This window comes from Lynx rufus, unplaced genomic scaffold, assembly GCF_022079265.1.
Source record: "Lynx rufus isolate CCGP_SWC_20201006 ecotype Redwood Valley unplaced genomic scaffold, mLynRuf1.p SCAF_18, whole genome shotgun sequence".
NCBI lineage: Eukaryota > Metazoa > Chordata > Mammalia > Carnivora > Felidae > Lynx > Lynx rufus.
This window is the reverse complement of record NW_025814832.1, coordinates 25,428,515-25,455,687: the sequence shown is the minus strand read 5'-3', so window position 1 is coordinate 25,455,687 and position 27,173 is coordinate 25,428,515. Positions and strand designations below refer to the sequence as shown.

Here is a 27,173-nt window from a genome sequence, read left to right as displayed (position 1 = left end):
AAATTCAGCCACATTGAGGCAGGTCTTGAAGGCTAGCTTGAGAAGCTTGGACTTAATTAGAGGCAATAAGGATCCATTGAAGGCTTTGGGGCAAGGGAATGATATAATCAGTAATTAAAATACTCATATATATCCCAGTGAATAAAACAAGCTTAATAAATCTATAAATATTTGAAGTTAGTTAATTTGGAGTCCGTGAGCAAACATGCATTCATGTTCCCCTGCTCTTTATGAATACAAAATTAAGTGCAGGACCTTGGAAGGAGTCTATGCCAGTAGGAAGTCCTGAAGTTTAAATTTCACTTGGCTCGTGGTGGGTCCATTTCTATCTCTATTGTTCTTCCATATGTGAAGGATACAGAAGAGGTATAAGGCATCGCAAAGAGTTTACAGTGTCATTTAGGAGGGAAAGCATACCTATTGAAGAAACAAGCTTCATGCAAGGAGGAAGATTTTTTTAAAGTCTGTTTCTTTATAAATAATTTCTACACCCAACATGGGGCTGAAACTCACAACACCTGAGATCAAAAGTTGCATGCTACCGACTGAGCCAGCGAGACACCCAGGGAAATCATTTTTGATGGACGTTTCAACACAAAAAATCTGCTAAAGGAGACACTTCCCCCATCCATTCTTCCCTCCCCCCTCATCCCCACGGGAGTAGCAGGTTTGTCTTCTTGGGAAGGAACAGAATACATGCTAGTCCAGGTCAGGTGCTTGTGACCTTGAGCCATGGAAGGCAGAAACTATACTTGCCTTGCAGTTAACATGGGGCTGGGCAGAAAAGTAGGCATGGATCAAATGTAACAAATGAACGAACAAGTTGAGGGAAATAGATCATAGAGGACACTGAAGAAATGGCAGAGATTTGAGTTTGATGTGGCTGGCAAGGCAAAGCCACTGTACATTCTTGAGATGGGAAATGACAAACGGACCCAAAGTTCTTCGACCTCAACTGGATTGCCAATCCAATGGACACTGGTAGTACTCATCTAACAGACACCCTGCAGCACTCAGCACTACTGACCGCTCCTCACTCTTTTTTTTTTTTTTTAATTTTTTTTTTTCAACGTTTTTTGGGACAGAGAGAGACAGAGCATGAACGGGGGGAGGGGCAGAGAGAGAGGGAGACACAGAATCGGAAACAGGCTCCAGGCTCTGAGCCATCAGCCCAGAGCCTGACGCGGGGCTCGAACTCCCGGACCGCGAGATCGTGACCTGGCTGAAGTCAGACGCTTAACCGACTGCGCCACCCAGGCGCCCCGACCGCTCCTCACTCTTGAAGCACTCTATTTCAAGCCTCCAGGACTCCATCCTCTCTCCTGGTTTTCCTCAGCTAACTCTTCTGGATGCTCCTTTTCAAATTCCTCTAAGAACTTGTCCTATTTTCCCCAGTCTCTGAATGTCCATCAACGTGTATCTCCAGCCCAGAGTTTTTCTTCCAACCTCCAGATTTGCAAATTCAACTACTTTCTTGATATCTCGACTTGGATGTCTCCTAGACACATCAAATTTACCATCTGCAAAATTAAACTCTTAATTTTCTGCTTGGAACGCTCCTCCTCACTTGCAGATCTCAGCAACTGGGATTAACATCCACCCACTCATTAAACATCAGAGGCCTGGGAATCATTCTGTATTGTCTTCCTTTCTCTCCCACCAATTTCTAATCCGTCAGCAAATTCAGTTACTTCTACCCCCAAAATATATCTCTAACCTATCTCTCCAGGCCACCCCTCTAGTCAGGCATCAACATCCCAACAGATCTCCTCTCTTCTGCTTCTACCAGCCTCATTCATTTTCCACAGAAAAGCTGAGCAATTTTTCAATGATGTAAAGCAGATTATATCACTCTCTGCTTAAAACTCCTCCATGACTTCCCATGACACTTTGAATAAAAGGTAAACTGCTATCACTCAGGATCTTTGTATCCATTAGACACTACTGGCCAACGGCCTAAGGGCTGAGATCTTCATGGACCTATAAAAACTGTTCAGCGGGTTGGGGGGGGGTTGGTTAGTGGGGAAGAACTAACTCCAAAAAACTACAGTCAAAATTAATAAATGTTCGTGACTTCATAATATAACAATATGCCAACTAATACTAAATATAAAGTCAATCTTTATGTAGTCATTTATGTATTTTATTTCAATGAAGGATGTGGGCTATAAGAGGAGTAGGTCCCCCACAGGGCTTCTAAAATAAGCTTCTTTTAAGGCCTTTATATAAGGTTCTACACACCCCCATCTGTGCTTACCTCTCCATGGTCTCCATGATGCTACTCTCCTATTTGCTCACTAAACTCAGCCAGGCAGCGTGACAAATTCCTACAATGTACCAAAATCTTTCTTGCTTTTCCCTTGGCCCCCCATCCCTTTGCCTGACTGGCTCCTTCTCCTCCACTAGTTCTCAAAGTATAACCTCCTCAAAGGGACCTTCCTGACCAATCCATCTCAAGTAAGCAGCCCCCCCATACCACCTTGCCTTATTTCCTCCATAACACTGTTTATGTGGTCTTTCCCATTAAAGTAGTAAGTTCCAGTAAGGCAGGAAAACGTATGTGTCTGTTGTATCCCTACGGCCTACTCCAGTAACTGGCCCAGGGCAGGCTTTAACAAATAGCTATTGAATGAATGAATAAATGAATGTAAACTTCATTTTCAAGGGAAGAGGGGCAAGCTAGTAAGATCTGTCTTGGACTCCATCTTGGGAGGCTGGAGGCACAAATCCTCCTTTGATTCTAGGCACCCAGATAGATTTAAAAAGGAATGTTTGGAGGTTTCTTCCAACAGAAGTTTTGATCAAAGCTCTTGTAACATACCCTACTGGGGTGGGGGCAATGGGAACAAAAATGGGCTCAGAACTAGGTTGAAGGGAAAGGAAGTGGTTTGGAGGAGATGCGTGGCGGGCCAGGTTGGGGCTCTTCGTTTGCACCCTCCCCTCCCCCAGATTCTAACGGCTCCACCCCTTCCTGTCTTCAGCTTGGAGCAAAGGGTGGCTTCGGCCTCCTTTCGGGCTCGGTGGACTACATCCTCGTAAATTATTCATGGCGTGGGAGGGCACTATGCCTGCCGGAGCTTTTACTATTCATGAGGAGGCGGAGTCTCCTTCCCGCGGGAGCTCCTGAGAAGGTTCTAAAATATTCATGAGGGAGGAGGGTACTATGGGAGGAGGGGCTTCTTGCTATTCGTGAGGGGGCGGGGCTTCCTTCCCGCTGGGGCTCCTGGGAGGATTCTAAAATATTCTTGAGGCCACAGGGGCGCCTGGGAGGCGGGAACGCACCTCGGGAGCCGACCGGAGCTGAACCGGCCGTCTACCCGGCGGGAAAACCTTGAGGAGATACTTTCTTTTTTAAACATTAAGAAATTTGAGGATGGTGGGGCAGACCAACTAAATCCCATTTGCCTGTGATTCCTTAGCCGGAAAACTGTCAAAATCTGTGGTAAAAAGAGATTTTTTCCCCCCAGTACTTATTTGGGATGGTTTCATCTTCTCGTGGACTGAAGGGGGTAAAAAATGCATCGCCATGTGGTTTGACTGTTCTGTCGGCCAGTTTCTCCTTTATGGCCTCCCTGGTTTACCTCTCTGAGGTGTTTGGGGCCAATGCCCGTGCAGATGTGGCGGGTCTCTTCTAGGGTTTGTTAGGTTAAAACAAAACAGAAATCGCGGCGAATTGCTGTGGAACGCTTTTCTCCGAAAGCGGGGGGGAAAATTCAGCCAAGAAGGCCCTCAAAGCCTCTCGCAGTCCAAAACGAGCGGGCTGGAACAGAGGCATCGAAACATTTTATTACTATTATTTCGGGCAGTGATTCTCATTCTCTTGAGGGATACGGGGGGTGGGGGTGGGGGGGAAACCGGAAGTAGTTTGGATTACACCTTTAGGATTTTCTGGAAAGCCCGCTTCCCCGCCCTCCCCCTGCCCCAGAAGCCTCCAGGTCTGAGTGAGGAGAAACAAGGAATTGTAAGGGGAGACTTCGGTTTTGAAAGAATGGGCCCACTGCGTTTTAATCCTCAGGGGTTTAAATACACACGCTCGGTGGTTGACGCACTGAGGCAACCACTGGGTCTCAGGTGTTCGGCGAGGCCCTGAAGAGCCCGCAGGCCCCACCCAAGTCCCACTTGACACGTTCCTCAGGGGCAGGACAAGCCGTAGGCCAGGTTTATAATTTTAGAAATCGCATACTGTGAGAAGTGAAAAACAACCTCGCAGATTAAATAAATGAAGATTCTTCCATTTGGTGGATTTGCATGCAGCCTTTAAAATATCTATACTTGTAGAAGTATCTGTTGGTATGGAAGGAAATTAGTTTCACTTACAATTGCAATTGAAAAAAAAACCCAGATTACAAAATAATATGAACGGTGATCCCTGTTTTGTTAGAAACATACATATATATATAATATATATGTGTATATATATATGTATATATATTATATATGTGTATATGTAATATATATGTGTATATATGTATATATTATATATGCATATATTATATATGTGTGTATATTATATGTGTATATGTATTATATATGTATATATTATATATGTGTATATATAACACATATACATAATATATATAATGTATGTGTTATATGTTATACATATGTTATTAAATATATAATTCTGGGATGATATGAAGAAAAGTGTTTATCAGTGAATTTAATGGTCTTTTTGTTTTGCTGTATTTTGTAAACTTTTGACAATACAGTATGTTACTTCTGTAATTTTAACGAGTATTTTGAAATCTCTTCTAATTTAAATGCTCGTAGAATGCTAAAGCAAGGTGCTATGGTATGTTTTTAAAGGAGGGCCTCAGTATGCTTTTCACTAAGTACTACACTTATTGGCCATGTTTTCAAATGTAACTGATTTTAAGTTGCTATAAGTAACCTCTTAGGGAATACATAACAATGTGATTTTAGCAATTTTGTGACAAAGGAGGAAATGCATTTTGGTCAGATGTATTTGTAACTCTGATGAAATGTCTCAGTCGTTACTTCGGAGACAGAGAGCCTTAGATTGGAGTTGTAGTTATGCATCTGTACATCTACCTGTGTGTGTATATACAAAAGACTGTGTTTTCTGAATGGGAGCAATAGTGACACAAAGTTACTGCATGTTATGAATAATTTTTTTTTAAATAATTTTCTTGGTGTAAGTAAATTATAGAAGAAATGCTCATTTTTTAAATCAAGTTGTATAGGCCCTTCCTAAACCTTATAAGTAATTAATATTAACCAAAAGTGGAATTAAGAGGAAAATCATTGCTCATTTATTTTTTCTAGTCTTATTAATTTTACAAGACTTTAATTTTACTGCTTATTTGTGTTATCCAGTACCTAATTGGTAATAGTAATGCAATCTTCTTAATCTGTTAGAGCTGGTAACTTTTAAAAGCTCTAAACTTAGAATTTATTTTTTTTTTAAGTTTATTTATTTTCAGAGAGAGCGAGTGGGGGGAGAGGTAGGGAGGGGGGGGGAGAGAGACAGAATCCCAAGCAGGCCCCACACTGTTAGCGTAGAGCCCAATGCAGGGCTTGAACTCACGAAGTGAGAGATTATAACCTGAGTTGAAACCAAGACTTCGTTGGACGTTTAACCAACTAAGCCACCCAGGTGCCCCTAAAATTTCTATTTCTTCTCTCTTTATTTGTACTATTTCCAACAAAAGAAAATGTTAGTACTCAGTTTTAAAGCTACATTTTAGGGGCGCCTGGGTGGCGCAGTCGGCTAAGCGTCCGACTTCAGCCAGGTCACGATCTCGCGGTCCGTGGGTTCGAGCCCCGCATCAGGCTCTGGGCTGATGGCTCGGAGCCTGGAGCCTGTTTCCGATTCTGTGTCTCCCTCTCTCTCTGCCCCTCCCCCGTTCATGCTCTGTCTCTCTCTGTCCCAAAAATAAATAAGCGTTGAAAAAAAATTTTTTTTAAAAGCTACATTTTAAATTTTAAAGCTACATTGATATTTTGATTTCTTTTTAGAATGTAAAGATTGTGAAAGCAACATACTAACGGACAGATATTGAATGTTTTGAATTTGTTAAATTGGTTTTTTGTGTCACATCTTTTACTTTTTCAAATTTTTGCATATTTCTTTTCTTAGACTATATCTTACCCAAATACGTGTTTCTTAATCTACTAAAATTCTTTATCTAGAATATTTGGCTAAGAGGGAAAAGATTTTTAAACATTTCATATCGTGTGAAATGAATAAATAGACTCTACGGGGGGGAACTCCATAAATTGGATAGTATATTAAAACGTTTGTAAATAGAGGGGTGCCTGGCTGACTCACTTGGTAGAGCATGTAACTCTTGATCTCGTGGTCATGAGTTCAAGCCTCACAATGGGAGTAGAGATCACTTAAGGAAAAAAAAAAAAAGATTTGTAAATAGACAGCTATTGCCCATCAAAGTGTCAAATTCATTTTAAAAGAACAGCTCTTCATTGCTATAATCTCCTTTCTTCTTTGTCTCTTATATTTTATTTTTCTAACCAGGATCAATTCATGAGATAAGAAAGAGGATGGCATCTAGAGTAAATACCAGTTTCACTTTGATTCCCAACCAGAAATATAGACGTAGTAATCGTCGATCCAACAGCTATTTTTCCGATACCCTTGGCTCAGAATCTCAGCCCTTATCAACGCTTGGAAGTTTTAAAGCCTTGCCATTGGAAATATTCCAAATAATCTTAAGATATTTGTCAGGTGAGGTCTGGGGACTATGAGTAGGTTATATAGACACTTGAATATTTTTTCCCAAGAACTAGTTTATCATCTTAGGCCCTGCTAGAATATTAATGGTATTTACATTATGTTTATTTTCTAAATTTTCATCATTGTTAGGCAAGGGGTACAATGAAGAAAGTACGACACTCAAACTCTTTAAAGCATGCCTCTAGTTATAATAACATGGTAACTTGACGGTTACATCCCTAAATATTTCCAATTCATTGAGCGGTAGATTTTAAACAATTTAAAGATTATAAGTTAAGATTGTATAATAGTGCTACCCTTATCATTAAGCCATTTATATATATGTATTTATATTTCTTTTGGTAGTGAAGGATATCAGCATGCTAAGCATGGTGTCCAAAACAGTCAGCCAGCACATTATTAATTATATCTCAACCTCATCAGGAAGCAAAAGACTTTTGCTACAGGATTTTCATAACCTTGAGCTGCCTAGCAAGAGACAAGACTCTGCCATACTGGAACATTACAGATCTCTAGGTAATTTATGTAATGAGAATTGTAACAAGTAAAGAACTACACTTAATTAAGGGGGTTTTATTAAACAATTCTGTAAGGCCTGTGGGAAATGGGGTATTTCTTAAGATGTGCCTATTGCTATGATGCTTTTACCCTTCAGTGTGAGGACTTTCCCGTAATAGTCTCTTATACTTATCTTTGAAGATGAGAGAATGCACTTTAATGTAAAGTATCAGTCCTTGTGATTTCATGTCCATACAATGTCACCTTTGCTTATTGTCTAGGTGGCTTATCAGTTTAGGAAACTGATGTATTTTCTATGCTTTACTGCCTGTGTATCTAATGAGTTTTATCTCGAAACCTCTTTTCTCTTTTAACCATAATCTATAGTCCTTAAAACAGAAATGTTGTGGAAGATCACTTATTCTCTTATCAGAAACAATGTGTTTTTTAAGATACTCTACACATTTACTAATAAATCTTTATGCTATAATAAATTAACCTTATCAAAGGAAATTACAATTTCTTCCCTTGGTTTGTAGTTGTTTATGTCTTTCATCCCATTCATTGATTTTATTCTCCCTCAGAGTGCTGAAATAAAATTCTAATTTTGACTTGACTAGTGACACCAGTTTAATTATGAAACTACCTTGTAATTAACCAAAGTATGGCAATAAAACCAAAAATTAATGAGATACCTGGGTGGCTCAGTTGGTTAAGTATCCAACTTTGGCTCAGGTCATGATCTCATAGTTTGTGAGTTCGAGCCCCATGTCAGGCTCTGTGCTGACAGCTCAGAGCCTGGAGCCTGCTTCGGGTTCTGTGTCTCCCTCTCTCTCTGTTCCTCCCCCATTCACACTCTGTCTCTCTTTCTTTTTCTAAAAAATAAACATTAAAAAAATAAAAAAAAATTAAGATGATGTTTTCAGGTTTTAAATTAAGATATAATAGTGCAGTGATTATTATCTTTTAGTAGCCCAAGGATGCCTAGCTTTAAGATTATATACCTGTGTAAATACATAAAAGTGTATTTGATAAGTGTATTTAATAAGATTAAATGAAAGGTATGTAATCTGATTGCAGTGTTACTGGTTTCAGTATTTATGATTAGACTTAGTAAAGCCTGTAACAGAATATAGCAATGGCTTTTTGCTACTTGTCATTGTAAATATCCTTTTCCGAACATCCTTAGTTACAGAACAAGTGGTGTGGTGAAAGAGCTTATTTTTTTGGTTTTGATCTGAAGGAATTTTTTTCTCCATGACCAAGACTTAGTCACTCAAATAAGCAAAACAGCCTTAAGATAATTATATGGATAATTCAGTGGAAAAATACAAATATGTATTGATCTTAATAGCCAGCTTTTAAAAACAGTTTTATTCACGTAATGATTTCAACCTTCCATTCAATTTTGGTGCAGACACCTGGCTTATGACTTATTCTTTAGGTAAATTTGATGTACCTACCATTTTCTCATGTTGCCATTCCTATCTGATCTGTTCTTGTTTTCAGACATCAAAATAACATTTTCAGAATTCTGTGCTCTGAAAATTATAAATTTTAATTTGCTTCTTCATACAAAACAGAGCAGATGGCCAGTGTGAAAAGAACATTACATCTGATTCTATTTTAGTGGGAAGAAATTTTAAAAGTTGGCCTCTAAAGGGTATAGCAGAGCACCTGTGTTAAAAAAAATAAATAAGCCAGCCAGTACTGGTTTTTATGGTAAATTGCAATCTTTAAAAATAGGAGTTTTACATTAGAAAAAGCAACCAACATACAATTATAGCTTACAATTCCCCGGCTATGCTATGCCATGGAACTGGATGCCAAAACATGAAAGGAAAAAGAACTCAGCTTAAAAACCAAGCACTGAAAATGTCTTTTTATGTACAAAAATAAGAAGGGTTTATATTTCAAACTCAATTCTGGTCATGTGTTATCCAAACATAGCAACTTCTAAAAATAAATTGGATTCCCATAGATTCTACAGAATTATATAAAGCAGTTATTATATGTGTTAAAAAGTAAATGCAGAGAAGATAAAAATGGAGAAATTCATGATATTCAGATATATATTTTCCTACCATGTATCTTATTTTTAGTGTAAGGACAACATTGCCCTTATAGGAATGTTAACAGTGTATTGCCATTTTAGGAAAACAGAACACATAAAGTTACAGGAAACAAATCATACACTGTCATTGTAGTTCAAGTTACATATCTCACTGGGAAATTGAAGAGTTTTTTTTTTCTTTTTTAAAATATCTGAATACAAAATTCTATACATTCTTAACATATAAGCCCCATAAAAGGATATCTTTGAAGGAAGAAATGGATATTTCATCCAAACTGGATACTTTCTGTGAGTGAAAATAACTTCTAACCTCTGAAATTTTAAGTACTTAATGCTTTAAAATTTTTTTTTATCTGGAGAAAGGAATACAAAATCCCTTTTTTGATTCTTTCCATGTTTTACGTTAACGACTCTTAAAACATTTTCCTTCGTGAACATGATGTTAATTTCAAGAACTATTGGAATCTGTTTTCTTGAGAATAAAGACAATATAAAGTTCCACTAGTGTATCTTTGTGTCTGTTGTTGTATCTTTTTAAGTCTAAATAGTTTCCGTATCTGTCTTATAATATCAATTTCATAATGTTTTGTAAGATTTTATGCCACTTAGTGGACATCAGAGTTACTTGGTAAATACCATATACTCTTACTCCCAAACTTCCTCTTCAGAACCATGTCAGCTCACAGTCTACTGTGATATACCATACTTGACTTTCAGGAAATGTTATGCTGTGCTTTATAGGTACTCTTAAATTAATTGCATTGTTATCTTTTTTTTTTTTTTTCATGTGTCTCTTTACTTTCTCAGGTCTGCTATTTAAAAGATGTACATTGCTGCTACCCACAAGGGAAAGACTAAAGTACATTCACAGGATACTGGCAGAAGTAAGATCACACTTCTTAATTAGTTCATAATCTTGGTTTCTAGTAACGATATTTTAATGAATGTCTTACACTCATTTTAGATCCATCTTCAATTAGTAGAATTTCATAAGTTAGTACTAAAAACTGATTGGTGATGATCTAATACCAAGTATCCAGAGATTATAAACCACCAAAATGCAGTAGTCTTTTACTTATCATATAACAATGTTTTAAATGTTTGTTTGTTTGTTTGTTTGTTTCGAGAGGGAGAGAGAGAGAATGAGCAGGGGAGAGATGCAGAGGGAGAGAGAGGTCCCACGCAGGCTCTGCACTGTCAGCGCAAAGCCTGATGTGGGGCTCAGTCCCACAAACCATGAGATCATGACCTGAGCCAAAATCAAGACTCAGATGCTTAATCAACTGAGCTACCCAGGCACCCCATAAAATAATATTTTTATATAACTAAGAACATCATTCAAGTTTGTTAAGCTTATCAGAGTATAAAAGTATTTTTACCCTACATGAGAATCCTGAGGATGTTTTAAAGTGGTGATTTACGTATTTTATTAAAATGAAATCATTTCTGTTTAAATTTTCAAAAAATAGGAAAGTGTTTTTAATATTAAAATAATAAAACTTTTATGATAATTTATGACTTGGAAATATGTATCAATGTGTTTAGGCATAATCTCTGTATAAGCTTTTGAATTTCACTATACAAACTCAAATATACATCCGATGCTGCGGTTCAGTTCTACGCTCAATAGTATGCAAACTGTTTCTGATGCATCAGCTTTTTTCATGTCGGCATTTGCATGAAGTTCAGATCTATATTATTGCAGCAGCTTCTCAGATGATCTTTCTGCCATCTATTTCTTCACTTCCCAGGACATTCTGTATGTTGAATCAAGATATTCTTCCTAAAGCATCCCTTTCATCAAGTTAATTTTCTTGCTTAAAAATCTTTCGGTGGTTACTCAATTTCAGCAAGATAAAGTCCAAAGTCCATATTTAGGGTTCTCCCTGACGATGCAACCTTACTTCTACTACATTGAGCCCAATTAAGCATGTCATATCTTTCTTTCCATATAAACCTTTTTATCCTACCTCTATAAAATTTTGTCATTATCATTTCCCTCACCTATCTTTTCCATTCATTATATTTGCATCTTACTCTAAGTGCTTTTTTCACATCCTTCAGAAGCTGTTTTGATCAAATTTATCTTGTTTCTGCTTTCACAATATCTGATACAGTGTATATTTGGTCATTTTAACATTTATATGTATTCTAACCTGAATTATCAAAATAATTTCATGTGCATGTATTTTATTCTAAATAAATTATGAACTTGAAGATGGACTCTGTTTATACTTCTTTTGAGATCCCACCTATATAACACAATGCTAATTAGTTATTTAGTGTTTTAATTATTTTTCAATACTGAAAAATTCCTGCATATTTCCATTAAATTTGAATGTCCAATCATTGTACAGTTCCATTGAAAAAGAGGAATTAATAGTTGTTTCTTTACAGGTTTCCTGTTTTAAATTCAATGGCTGTGCAGCCCCTATCCAATGCTTAGGATTACCATGTTATGGCATGTTTTTGCAGGTACATTTTTAAAATTTATTTTTTATAGGTACATTTCATGAAAGAAGAAGAAAAGGAATGCTTTTTGAAATGTTAACAAGTAGAGCATGTAATCTAGCTTTCTGTAGGTTAATAAAAATAATCTAGAAGAGAACAAAATATAAAGATCTGAGGATGTGTTAATCTAATAGTGTGTTTGCCACCTCAGATTTTTTTCTTGAATTTCTCAATGGTAAGAACATTTAATATTTATTTGCTCCATACCAATATCCTTGACATTTCCAGCCAACTGTAAAGACTAGTAATCTTGTGGGGTGGAGTGTGCGTGCATTTGTGTGTGTGTGTGTGTGTGTGTGTGTGTGTGTGTGTGTGTAATGAAGTTTTAGTCTTGAGCTAGTTATTTAAAATGTGATTTTAGGGGTGCCTGGGTGGCTCATTCGGTTAAGTGTCAGACTTCGGTTCAGATGATCTCGCAGTTCGTGGATTTGAGCCCTGCATCAGCTCTGTGCTGACAGCTCAGAGCCTGGAGCCTGCTTTGAATTCTGTTTCCTTCTCTCTCTGCCCCTCCCCCACTTGCACTCTGTCTCTCTCTCTCTCTCAAAAATAAATATTTTTTTTTAAATGTGATTTTAGAAGTGAAAAAAATTGTAACTTTGGGAGATGATAGATGTGTTAATTATTGTAATTATTTTGCAATATATACATATATAAAATCACTACATGGTGCACCTTTGACCTACACAATGTTAATGTCAATTATATCTCAATTAAGTTGATAAAAAAAAAGAAATAAAACTAGATGATTTTAAAAGTTTTTGACAGGGGGGCCTGGGTGGCTCAGTCGGTTAAGCGGCCGACTTCGGCTCAGGTCATGATCTTGCGGTCCGTGAGTTTGAGCCCCGCGTCGGGCTCTGTGCTGACAGCTCAGAGCCTGGAGCCTGTTTCAGATTCTGTGTCTCCCTCTCTCTGACCCTCCCCTGTTCATGCTCTGTCTCTCCCTGTCTCAAAAATAAATAAAACGTTAAAAAAATAAAAATAAAAAAATAAAAGTTTTTCACTAATCTTTTATTATAAACAAAGAAGATAACAATACTATTATTTAATGTTATTCAATATTAATGATATATTATTAATCTATTACATCGTTCTAAGCAGTTTAAATGTACAGTATACCCTTGAACAACACAGGTTTGAACTGTCCAGGTCTACTTATAGACAGATGTTTTTCAATAAGTCAGTATAGTACTATAAATGTATTACCTCTTTCTTATTTTATTTTTCTTTTTGAGAGAGAGAGAGAGAGAGATCGGAGGAGGGGCAGAGAGAGAGGGAAACAGAGGATCCGAAGCAGGCCTTGCACTGTCAGCAGAGAGCATGTGTGGGGCTCAAACTCATGAACCCTGAGATTGTGACCTGAGCCAAAGTTGGATGCTTAACCGACTGAGCCACCCAGGCGCCCCTTTATGATTTTCTGAATAACATTTTTTTCTCACTTTATTGTAAAAATACAGTATACAATACATATAACATACAAAATATATGTCAATTGACTATGTTATTGGTAAGGCTTGTGGTCAACAGTAGACTATTAGTAGTTAAGTTTTGGGAGAGCCAAAATCTATATGTGGATTTTCGACTGTGAGGGGGTGTCAGTGCCCCAACCCCTGCCTTGTTCAAGGATCAGCTGTAATAACTTATTTAAAACTTAAACAACCTTACAATGTTTATAACAATCTTGCTGTATATCCCAGCCTCCCAGCCACCATCTGCCTGCCCAGATTCCAGGGAGATAGACTTTTGCTTTGGGAGAGGGGGTAGGGAAGGTAATATAAACACATATATTTATATAAAATTCAAAAGGTACAAAATTGTATAAAGTGAAAAGTAAATCTCCCAACAAGGCCTGTCCCTTATCTACCAAGTTCCCTTCAACAGAAGTAACTGTTGTTAGCAGTTTCTTCTATGTCCTTCCAGAGAAAATGAGATTAATTTTTAAACTACTAAAATCCAGTTCAACTATTTTAAGAAAAATTTGTATGATTAGTCAACCTTTTGAGAATCTAACTATAGTGGTATACCATTTGAATTTCCTTTTCATATATGTATAACTTTACATTATGGTTTGTTCAATGATAATTATTGAACTCTGTCCTAATAAAAATGTTTGCTTGTTCACATCAAAATGTCATTAATAAATAGTCATAACTGTCATATTAAAATTAAATCATTATCACTTGTATGTAATATCATAAATGATAGCTAGAGGAGATTAAAGGGATTCTGTTGAAGTCTAAAACTAAACTACAGTATGTTGTGAGTCAGATAGCTAATACTACGTTCTAGGGTTTTGGCTGTGTTATTTTACTCATACTGTCAGAGTTCAGGATTCAGTACCATTTGAAAGTTCTCTGAAAGGATACTCCCTTTACAACCAAAAAGAAACTGGATTTTGGAGCATTTCTAGGATTTGTTTATATAAATTTTCTTATTAAATATTCCATACTGAATAAAAATTGCACATCACCTCAATCATATGATACAGCTATTACGTTCATAAGGCAGTAGTGACTTACATTTTGATTTGATGGTCTGAACATCTACAATATTTCCTTTATTTTATTATTCTTAGACCTTAACAGCAGGTTGGGATGAACTCGAGTGCCATCGTGTGTATAACTTCTTATGTGAGCTGACTGATCTCTCCCGTAAGGTGCAGACCGTTGTCTGCAGCAAACCAGGTAAAAAAAACTACAATTAATTAGTATTATTACAGATATTAAAATAGGGGGAAAAAAGGAGGGCGCCTTGCCTGAGAGGCTCAGTCAACCTAGCGTCCAACATCGGCTCAGGTCATGATCTCATGGATCATGAGTTCAATCTCATGGATCATGTGCTGACAGCTCAGAGCCTGGAGCCAGCTTCAGATTCTGTGTCTCCCTGCCCCTCCATGCCCCTCCACCGACCTCCCCCCACCCACTCATGTCCTGTCTCTCAAAAATGAATAAACATTAAAAAATTTTTTTTAAATAGGGGAAAAAAAAGAGCAGAGTTCAAAAATGTATTTAAAAGTAAATCATGACAGGGGCACCTGGTTGGCTCAGTCGGTTAAGCCTCCAACTCTTGACTTCAGCTCAGGTCATGCTCCCAGGGTTCATGAGTTTGAGCCCTGTATCAAGCTCTGCACTGACAGAGCGAAGCCTGTTTGGGATATTGTCTCCCTCTCTGCCCCTCCCTACTTGCTCGCTATCTCTCTCTCAAAATAAATAAAAATAAACTTAAAAAAGTAAATCATGACATCCATATGTAGTAAAAGGACAAAGAAATGTAAGGGAATGATAAACACTGAATTAAACTGTGAAGCAAATATGGCATGTGATTAGAGAAAGAAGTACTCAGGGCTTAATTGTATTCATATTTTATTCCTTAAGTCTGGATGGAGGCTACAAAGGTGTTTGTTATAGCATTATTTAAACCTTTGTGTATATATATGAAATATTTCATATTTTAAAATTATGGAATCCTACAATCTAGCAATATCACTGGGAGACACTCCCACAGTGTGCATAAGGAGACATGTATAAGAATGAACATTCGGGGCGCCTGGGTGGCTCAGTCGGTTGGGTGAAGTCGGCTCAGGTCAAGATCTCGCGGTCCGTGAGTTCGAGCCCCGCGTCGGGCTCTGTGCTGACTGTTCAGAGCCTGGAGCCTGTTTCAGATTCTGTGTCTCCCTGTCTCTGACCTTCCCCCGTTCATGCTCTGTCTCTCTCTGTCTCAAAAAATAAATAAACGTTAAAAAAAAAAAAAAAGAATGAACATTCTTATACAGTATGGAACCATGAAAAACTGCAAACAATCTAAATGCCCATTGTCAGGTGAATGGATAAATAAATTAAGCATTCATACAATGAAATCCATTAGTAGTTAAAATGGATTAATGAGTAGTTAAAATGTATGGATAAATCTTAAAATATAATTTGAGAAAAAGGTAACCAAAGGATATTTTCAATATAATACTATTTATATACAAATTAAAAACATGTAAAATAATTCTATATATTCATTATGGTAACATACATGTATTAAAAAGTGTAAGAACAGGAGTGCCTGGTGGCTCAGTCAGTTAGACCTCTGACTTTGGCTCAGGTCTTGATCTCACGGTTTGTGGGTTCAAGCCCCGTGTCAGGCTCTGTGCTAACAGCTCAGAGCCTGGAGCCTGCTTCAGATTCTGTGTCTCCTTCTCTCTCTGCTCCTCCTCCATTCACACTCTATCTCTGTCTCTCTCCCCCTCAAAAATAAATGAACGTTAAAAAAATTTTTTTTTTTTAAGTATAAGAACAGGGGCGCCTGGGTGGCTGAGTCAGTTAAGCATCCGACTTCAGCTCAGTTCATGATCTCACAGTTCGTGAGTTCGAGCCCAGCATCGGGCTCTGTGCTAACAGCTCAGAGCCTGGAGCCTGCTTCGGATTCTGTGTCTCCCTCTCTCTCTGCCTCTCCCCTGCTTTCATTCTGTCTCTCTCTCAAAAATAAATAAACGTTTAAAAAATGTAAAAAAAGAAAAGTATAAGAACATAGTTGGGAGATGTGATAATTAAGTTTGAGTGCCCATGTGGCTAGGCCACAGTACCCAGATATTTGGTCAAACATTATTCTAGACATTTCTCTGAAATTATTTCTTAGATGAAATTAACATTTAAGCAGTAGACTTTGAATAAACAAATTACCCTCATCAATCACTTGAAGGCCTTAGTAGAAAAAGACTGACCTTCCCAAGCAAGATAAAATTCTGCCAGCAGACTGCCTTTGGACTTGAACTGCAACTATTCTCTGTTCTCTAGTCTGCCAGCATATCCTGCAGATTTTGGATTGCCAAACCTCAACAATCTCATGAGCCAGTTTCTCAGAATAAATTCTTCTCTGTGTATACATACACACCCTGTTTGTTTTATTTTTCCAGAGAATGTTGACTAGGTACAGGAGGGTCAAAACCCAAATTCAAGATGGTGATCACCTCTGAGGATGAAGGGCAAGGGGATTGGGAGTGATATACAAGGAGCTGTAACTGTACCTATAATGTTTTATTTATTTTAAAAATCTGAAGCAAATATAGCAAAAAGTAAAGCTTTGACAAAGCTACGTGATTGGTACACAGTATTTTTGTAGTATCTCTGCTTTTTCTGACAGTTTGAGATGTTTCATTATGATACAAATTATGGATCAAAAAGGCAGATTAGAAGCCCAATGAAACAATAACAAAATTAATTTATCATGTCCCTTCCTTGATCAAAAACTTTCACTGGCTCTCTAATGTCTTCAAAATAAAGTCCAAACTTTTTATACTGGCCTTTACATTCTAATCCCACCCAACTTTTGCAGACTTATTCCCCACTATTCTCTGTATTTGTTTGACATAGAGTAGGCTTCTCACTCTACTCACTGTGTCTCACACATCTCTTAAACATTTCCACTTCATATCTTTTATTCATTCTCTATTTTTTTTTCTGAAATACCATCTCTCCTCATTTTTTTTTTCAACGTTTTATTTATTTTTGGGACAGAGAGAGACAGAGCATGAACGGGGGAGGGGCAGAGAGAGAGGGAGACACAGAATCGGAAACAGGCTCCAGGCTCTGAGCCATCAGCCCAGAGCCTGACGCGGGGCTCGAACTCACGGACCGCGAGATCGTGACCTGGCTGAAGTCGGACGCTTAACCGACTGCGCCACCCAGGCGCCCCTCTCCTCATTTTTTAAAATGTTTTTATTTATTTTTGAGACAGAGAGACAGAGCATGAGCAGAGGAGGGGCAGAGAGAGAGGGAGACACAGGATCTGAAGCAGACTCCAGGCTCTGAGCTGTCAGCACAGAGCCCAACGTGGGGCTCGAACCCATGGACTGTGAGATCATGACCTGAGCTGAAGTCAGACGCTCAGCCAACTGAGCCACCCAGGCGCCCCTCTCCTCATTTTTTAAAACCCAACTTACCTGACTTTCCTCTGTAAAGCCTTTCTTGGTCCCCAGGCCTTCAGTGATCTCTGACACCTACACATCTACGTTACATGGCTTAACACATTAGGAAGTACATACTTCATACGGCCTTAGATCATTGGTAGACTTTCCATTTATACTTGTCTTATCTATAAGTAAATAGATCATAAATTGTATAAAAATGTAAAATGGTGCCACCACTATGGAAGACAAGCTTGACCATTCCTCAAAAAGCTAAACATAGATTTATCATATGACCAAGCAATTCCACTCCTAGGTATTGAAAGCTGGGACTTGGAAAGATACATGTATGCCAATGTTCACCACAGCATTATTCACAATATCCAAAAAGTGGGAACAACCCAAGTGTTGAACAGATGAATGGATAAACAAAATGTGGTATATTCATACAATGGAATATTTTTCAGCCATAAGAGGGAATGAAGTCTTGATCCATGCTAAAATGGATGAACTTAGAAAGCATGCTAAGTGAAATAAGTCAGACACAAAAGGACAGATGTTGTGATTCCACTTAAGTGAGGTACCTTAAACAGGCAAATTCATAAAAACAGAAAGCAGATTAGAGGTTATTAGGAACTGGGGGCAGAGGGAAATTGGAGTTATTGCTTAAATGGTTATAGAGTTTGTTTGAGGTGATAAAAGAGTTCTGGAAATAAACAGTTATGATGGTGGAACAATATTGTGAATGTAATTGAGGCCATTGTATTATACAAGCTTTAAAAATGGTTAAGATGGCAAGCACTATGTTATATATATTTATATACATATAAATAAATATATATATTTACCACAATTTTTAAAAATTAATAATATAATAGATTTTTAAAGTTTATTTAAGTAATCTCTACATTCAACATAGGTTACAAACCCATGACCCCAAGATCAAGAGTCTCATGCTCTTCCGACTAGCCAGGCACCCCAATAATATGATAGATTATAAACTATTGAATTATATACTTTAAATGGGTGAATTATATGGTATGTAAATTATATATATTTCAATAAGTCTGTTTAAAAAGCAAACACAAGATTCCACTTCATACCCACCAGAATGGCTAGAATCAAAAAGTCAAATAATAACAAATGTTGGCGAGAATGTGGAAAAATTGGAACCCTCATACATTGCTGTTTGGGATGTAAGACGGTACAGCCATTTTGGAAAGCAGTCTGGCAGTTCCTCAAATGATTAAACATAGCGTTACTAGATGACCCAGAAATTCCACTCCTAGGTATTTCCCAAGAGAAATGAAAACATATGTCCACACAGAAACTGGTACACAAATGTTATAATAGCCGAAAGGTAGAAACAACCCAAATGTCCATCAATGGGTGAATGGATAAACAAAATGAGGTATATCTATGCAATGGAATATTATTTGACAAAAAAAAAAATGAAGGAAGTACTGATAGATGCCATAACATGGATGAACCTTAAAAACATGCCAGGTGTTGTAGTTATGAACATTTAAAGTTACTTGCTTTATATATTGCTATAATAAAAATGTGATTTAAAAAAAAAAACATGCTAAGTGAAAGAAGCCAGTTACAAAGACCACATACTGTATGATTTCATTCGTATGAAAGTCCAGAAAGAGGAAGGCTTTAGAGACAGAGGGTTGATTATTGTTGCTTAAGGCTCGGGTGGTAAATAATGGAGGGGGGCGGTGATAGCTAAAAGAACAGGATTTCTTTTTGAGGTGATGAAAGATTCTAAAATTGGCTTGGTGCTGGCTGTACATATCTGTGAATATACTAAAAGCCACTCAATTGTATGGTGTGTAAAGTATATCTCAATAAAATTGTTTAAAAAATAGTCCCTTGGGGCACCTGGGTGGCTCATTCGGTTAGGCGTCCGACTTCAGCTCAGGTCATGATCTCACGATTTGTGAGTTCGAGCCCCGCGTCGGGCTCTGTGCTGACAGCTCAGAGCCTGGAGCCTGCTTCGGATGCTGTGTCTCCCTCTCTCTCTGCCCCTCCCCTGCTCATGCTCTGTCTCTCTCTGTCTCAAAAATAAATAAAAACATTAAAAATTTTTTTAATAAATAAATAAATAATAGTCCCTTGATAATCTAAAATTTTTACAGAGGAAAATGAAATAGCACTTTCAGTACAAAGCATGTTACAAATGTCTATCACTGACCTATCCAATATGCACATCAGCCTTTCTAGGAAGAATGGTTTACAATTCTTTTGTCTTCATAGGAAGTGCTCGAAAACTAGAGTTAAGGATCAGACTATTCTGTAGGAGCGTCCTGCTTGATCACTGGATACATCAAAGTGATTCTGCTTTTTGGTTGACGCGTATATTAAAACCATGGCCAATGGTGAATCAGGCAAGATTATTGTATATCATCTTTGGACCAATATCTCCTCAAGATGGTGAGCATCCATTTTTCAGGAATGTATGTTACAAAACTGGTTAATTACTCTTACTTTAGGAAGCATATCTTTTTGTACCTGCTCAGTTTCATCATTCCTATTGGCTATACTGTGTTTCATGATTTCATAGATGTACACTACATTGGCTTATGCATAACTTAAGACTGCAGGCCATTACCAAATATATTCCAATCATCTTTGGTATACCTAAAAATCACTACATTTTATTTCTAAACATTATCTTAACTCAAGATTATGTTTGCTGCTGGAGGGGACTCATAATGCCTGTAAAGCACAGTAGTCGAAATTGATGTTTTGGGTGCATAATATGATTATTTGAAATTTTGCCTTTCCAGTTAAGTTTTGCTTAGGTTAACGTTAATATTAGCGTGCAGTTCTTTGTTTCATATTGTCTCTGTCAGGAAGTAACTAGTTTAAAGTACACTGAATAGGAACAGGAAGCCAATCTGGGATAAAATTTTGTTCTGTGTAATTCACAAAGCAAATTGGTCATAGATAAATAATCAAAAACTGACTGGATTACTGTGTTTTGGTATAAATGTTTGAAAGATACTCAGATACAGCATGCTCTCCTTTCAGAAGGACATCAATAGATTTGACATGATTTTACTAAGACTACATCATTTACTACAATTTCTGTTACAGGAATAGCATTATCTTTGAACTAGAAGCACTATTCTGCTTGGCGAAACTACCTTTACTTCATTTAGCTATTGTTCCTATGCTTCATCACATCATCCAGAGACATTCAAACTTAGACTATTATCAAAATTCACTTTCATTATGAAAGTTAAAATGAAAGTAGCATATATAAGCAATGGGATTCCATTATGCAATCCAATTTCCTTTTTAAACAATCCATGAAGTCTTTATCATAAATCCAACTATTCTGTCATAGCCTAGTTTTTGTTTCAATTATCTAGGACAGGTGGTTTGGCAGAAAATGATAGAAGAACCTACAGATGAATCCAGTCTGAAAGGTTTGGCTGATGCCATTAAATTACTATATGACACAGGCACGAAAGAATGGACAGCAGATGATGTTATCAGTCTTATAGATGAACTATCAGGTAAAAATACATATTTACCACATAGAATAATAGAAATGTATTCTCAGAATATGGTTATAAAATTGTAAGGATAATTCTATGGGTAATAAATGAATTACCTATTCGAGATCACTAAATATTCTAAAATATTTAAAGAGTTTGACATTATGTTTGAAGAGAACGCATATCATCAATGTACTTTCCTCCACTTGCCAATACATATATATTTATTACCATTACTGTTTGAAAGTTTCACAAATTTAATTATAGCTCAATCATTCCCATTTTGTAAATTCTCACAAACACCCTCCTAGGCTGTGTAAGAAGAAAGCCCTCTTCTATTGGCAAGGAAAAGGAAAACAATTTTTCCCATTCTTGCAGAATTCTTCGGATTCTAAAGTTTATAAGATTTCTTTCCTTACACAGAATTAGACTATCATGCCTTTTGATCTATATGTAGGAGAAATGCTTTGACCATATTACTAGAACATTTGTAAAAGTCACCATAACTTGGCAATAATCTCTGTCTCTAGTTGAATGCTATACAACTAAAGCATTTTTTCTGAGCTTTTCCCTTAGCACTAGTTGTATTTCCAACAAGGTGATATAATATTGCATGTTCTTAATGGTGTTTACTAGAGCTATTACATAATTTTTCACTAAATAACTGTTCTCCCTCTAATAAAAGTGGTTCCCCGTGAATGGCTTCTAGAGAATAATGCACGTCTCCTAATCCTAAGTGGGAACAACATCTGTTTCACTTTCATGGCTAGTAAAGCTGTGAATGGACGGGCCATTGAATTGGCAAAGCTGATAGTCTTTTTGGCTTTGGTAAGTAAACAAGTTTTTCTCTAGTAAGTTAACATTACAGTTTACTTACTAGGGAGCTGCCCTGAAGGAACTGAAATATGTTCAAAACATTTTGAAAGAATAAGTATTTAAGCATATATTTTTATGATACTTAAAAATATTTTAATATAGTAATATAATATCATATTTGGAAACATTGCTTATATTCACCTCTCCCCACTTCATGTCTATATTGTTATCATACAACTCTGCCAAATTATATTCTTTTTTTAAAGTCCCATTTTCAAAAAGCGCTTATTTCTTTTTTTTAATTTTTACTTTTATTTACTTTTGAGAGAGAGAGAGAGAGAGAGAGAGAGAGAGCATGATCAGGGGAGGGGCAGAGAGAAAGAGAGATACAGAATCCAAAGCAGGCTCCAGGCTCTGAGCTGTCAGCACAGAGCCCGATGCAGGGCTTGAACTCGTGAACCGCGAGATCATGACCTGAGCTGAAGTTAGTTGCTCAACCACCTGAGCCACTCAGGCACCCCTGAAAAAGCACTTTTTATGATTTGCTTCAAAATAATCAGTGGGCAGCAGGGCGAGGATGTAAAAGTAAATGATAGTAGAGAGGAGACAAGATTGGTGATTGTTGAAGCTAGGGAATGTATATTGGGGGTTCATTATACTATTATTTACACTTTGTATAGTTAAAATGTTTTTCAAAATAAAACATCAAAAAATATATTTAATATGCATTCATTTAACACAAATCGAGTGTTTTACTACGGGCCATACACTGTGTAATATTCTAAGACTGTGGAAATTGGGGAGCCTGGGTGGCTTAGTCAGTTGGGCATCTGGCCCTTGGTTTCAGCTCAGGTCACGATCCTGTGGTTCCTGGGATCAAAACCTGTGTCAGGCTCCACGCTGGGATTTTCTCTCTCTCTTCTCTCTCTGCCCCTACCCTGCTTGTGTGTGCTCTCTCTGTCTCTGTCTTTATCTCTCTCTCGAAATAAATAAATAAACATTTAAAAAAATACCTATTAAAAACTATGGAGATTAACAGAACAAATCTCTGACAAAAAGCGGCTTAAGGTCTTTTAAGAGGTATCAGTTTATTTATTTATAAATAAATTCAGTGTGATAAGTACAAAAATAATGTACAAATAGAAACAGAGGTAACAGAGAGGAGCCAATATTGGGTGAATATAGAGCACAGACAAGGCTTCCCCAATCCCAGTAGAAATATGTTTTTAAAAATGAATAGAAGTTTGCCAGAAGATTGAAGGGGGGGGCATTGCAAATTATTCAAGCATGTACCTGCACGTATTACATAAAATCTCATTGATTTAGTTAGCTACCATCACAGATGCCACCCCACCAGTGCTTCAAAAGCAGCAAGAATAGTCTTCCAGTTGACTTTTATGAGGAATAATTGAATGTAATCCATTTCCTATGAAATGGAGACCAGGTTCTTTACCAACTCAACTGCTTAAAACATGAATGAAACCTCTGTGGCTCTTCTTAAAATGTGAAACTGTGAAAAAAGCTATAAATTAACTGAATTCGCAATGCAAATATTTTTTTTAATAATTAAGCAGATTCCCTCAAAAGGAGAAAGAAATGGAACTGCCTGGCTATATTCAAAGGACTGTAAGCAGTTCAGTATTACTATTTCTGGAGTAAAATGTTCAGAGGAAGAGGAGGTAAGGTTAGATAGGAAGGGAGAGGCTAGGTAAGGAAGGGCTTTGTCAACCATCCTGTGGAGGTTGAACACATCCTCTAATAAGGAGCTGCTGAAAAGTTTTAGGAAGGTGAGTGACATGATCAGTTTTAAGTCTTTGGAAGTTTACTTTGGCAGCACTATAGCAAGTGGAATGAAGAGGAAGTCACTAAGGATGACTTCCCTGCAAAACCTCTGATAAACATCTTAATTCTGATCCTTAATTTTCTCTAAATGGCGTCAGATTTGTCTTCTCTTTGTCTTCATTTGCTAATAGTGGTCATAAGCCATTGCATGTGTGGGGTAAGTCATCTCCCAGAATTGATCGCGAGCTCTTTGACGTCCAGGGCTACGTTGCTTATTAATTTCATAGTGCCTGGAACAGTGCCTATTACACAGTGCACAGTGCACATATCTTCCCTGTCAGATTTACATTATAACTAAATGTTACACTACTATATGGTTTATTTTCATGTTGTGTGTTATTTGACTATGTGATTTAAGTTGGCCATTTAGAATGTTAGTAAATAAAGCTTTGTCCTTTCAGCTACTCTTAACTATTAACATGTAATCTTTACTTTAAATATTTTATCTTTTAAATAATAGAGAGGTAAATACTCCCTACAACTCTTATAGTAGAGAGTTGATAATACCATAGTTCTCTTGCCTATTAAAATTTCCTGTTTGTCACCCTTATTGGATTCCCGGAAAATAGAAGCCCTGTCTTAATGGCTTAACCATTGTGTCTCCAGCTCTTAGCATCTGCTCAGTAAATATTTGCTGATTGAATGAATGAGCATAAGTCTTATTTTTGATACGCTTAATAATTATTTGCAATGTTAGTTCTTACATTAATAAATGATACACTATGATAATCTTGAGCAAAACTTTTATTTACCTCACACTTTTTTCCCACTAAAATTGTACTATTTGAAAGCAAAGGAGAATTAAATGTAAGAGCATGTCTCACTTATAAACTCAATATGATGTTATGTGTAATAAAATCATGTTAAGTCACAAACCGTTATTATTAGTACCATTTTAAAATTCTGCAGTTTCCTTTACATGAAGATTTACCATAATTCTTTTTATATCTAAATCAGGTGTGTGAGAAAGAACTATACTGCATGGATTGGGCGGTTAAAATGATGCAAAAAGTCTGTAAAGTCTTTAGCACTCCGGTGGAAAGAAATAACTTCCTGCAGAGTGTGGCAAATGCATTTGCTTGTGTTATAATGGAAATGCTGCAGTCAGTTATGTCCGGTGAGTGTACATGTAGATGGTACACAGGTGTGAATAAAATGCATTCTAATCTCCACTTGAAACAGATAATTCTGTGTAGACTTTTACTTCTAAACTAAGAATAGAAGGAGCAGACATTTTTGGTTTGTTTTTCCATGAGATATATTTAGTTCCTGGTTTTGCTACTTTTTAAATCTGGTATGGATTTTAATGGAAAACATCAAGTTGAAGAGTCTGCTCCAGAAGGAACTCGTTTCAATTTTGCACAGTAAAATGTTAACTTGCCAACTATCATAATCATCATAATAATATCCCCTATTTTTTAGTTTCAACACATATTATTGTATAGTTTAATTAGCTAGTCAATATGATAATCAACCCTATTTTGCAGTTGAGAAAACTAAGTCTTAGCGAAATTACTTGACTTGCCCAAAGTCATATAGTTAGAGGCAGTAAAGCATGAACCAGCACCCTTTTCTTCTACTTCTTAGTCAGTACTCATATATAACTCCCTGATTTCAGTGGTTAGTGTATGACTTAGTAAGATAACTAACTAGTCTCCTGTTACATATTATTAGGGAAAATTGGAACATCTTGTTCTGAATAAATCATATATTTAAAAATTTAACTGTGATTTTCTTTTCCCTACTGTCCATTCCTGTGTGGCATACAGGAGACCGTGATGAAGATGACAGAAGCTTTTTGAATCTGTTCCATCTTGTGCATGCTCAGGCTAACTTCCATAAGGAGGTCTTGTATTTGACCATGAATCCTCTTTCTACCTAACTACTCAGAAAGCCTTGCATTTAGAGAATACCTCACTGAACTAACAATTAGAAGAGTGCTACTTTTCCACACTCGGAGAACAGCATCCATGGGACTTTTTATCACCTAAGTAACCTAAGAACTCAAAAACTATAGAACTTTAGAGGCAACTACTTACACCATTATTAATATAAAAATTACAGACAACCCCAAGAATGTGTTGAGATTTCTCTGGAAAACAAGCTGTGCCTCCAGATTTTGATAAACCTAACACCCAACTAAATAGAGCATTAGTATCCAAGAATCTGGGGCCAACCTGTATGTGTGGATGTTTGAAGCAAGGGAAAATTCTGTTTTATAGGTAGAGATGACTCAAATTCACTAAATGGCTTGTATCTGTTCACTTTGCTTAGACTGTGTAGACATAACCTAAAATGTTTTGTGAAGATTTGTAATATGATATTGTAGAATGTATAGATATAAATCACATTTTTTACTACCTTTTGGCATATGATTACAAAGAACATATATTTTGTTCATGTTTTGCATGAGCTAACAGATCAAAAACCAAAGGAAGTGTGTGTATACATACACATGCATATATATGTATGTCTGTATATATATATATATATATATATATATATATATATATACTTCCTTCTTTAAGACAAAAATCTATAAATAGAGGAAAGTCTATAGTCTTTTTTTTGAATAATTATTTATTTTTGAGAGAGAGACAGAGCACAAGTGGGGGAGGGGCAGAGAGAGAGGGAGACACAGAATCTGATTCAGGCCTCAGGCTCTGAGCTGTCAGCACAGAGCCCAACATGGGGCTCCCATGAACCATGAGATCATGGCCTAAGTGGAAGTCAGACGCTCAACCGACTGAGCCACCCAGGCACCCCAATGAAATCATCTTTTATTCCTTCCTAGAGATTAGAGTAAAATGTTGCAAGTAAGGGAGAATATTCTACTGCCAGAACAATCTTCACAAGTAATTTGCACTTCTTCCTAAAGCTTTCCTCCCAAAGAGTGGGACTTGAAGGAAAGTGGAAGCACACATGGGTAGAGCAACCCTGGAGAGAGTGAGGTTTTCATTCAAGTAAATGGTTTCCAAGAGGCTCCAGGACTATTTCACTCTAACTGGCATCTACCACCACTCTTACTATTAAAATAGAAACTAATAGTGTCTCACGGGGCTGAAATCATGCTGGAGCCTTCCCGGACCTCCCATTTTCTTCTCTTTGGGTTTGATCATTTTATTTCTGCTAAAGATACACCCCCTCCCCCTGGAAAGGATGCTGGCTTAGTTTCTCGAAGCTCTTGACGTAACTCACCTCTGCAGCTGATGAAGAAAAGGAACACTAGAAAATATAGAAATTACCCATGTAAGTGGGATGTAAATTGTGAGAAATTCTCAAGTGTTTGGCAAGAGGGACTCAGAGATTTAATAGGAT

General features: G+C 37.1%; 1 protein-coding gene across 1 annotated transcript; it reads left to right on the top strand.

Annotated features, from left to right (window-relative positions):
- The first annotated feature begins 6,522 nt into the window (after positions 1-6,522).
- On the top strand, positions 6,523-25,737 carry FBXO47 (F-box protein 47). The gene is made up of 10 exons (XM_047081749.1): positions 6,523-6,706; positions 7,061-7,231; positions 10,095-10,171; positions 11,685-11,762; positions 14,371-14,479; positions 19,948-20,124; positions 21,069-21,215; positions 21,883-22,025; positions 24,813-24,972; positions 25,625-25,737. The coding sequence occupies exons 1-10, from the start codon at positions 6,523-6,525 to the stop codon at positions 25,735-25,737; spliced, it is 1,359 nt and encodes a 452-aa protein (XP_046937705.1).
- The last annotated feature ends 1,436 nt before the right edge of the window (positions 25,738-27,173 follow it).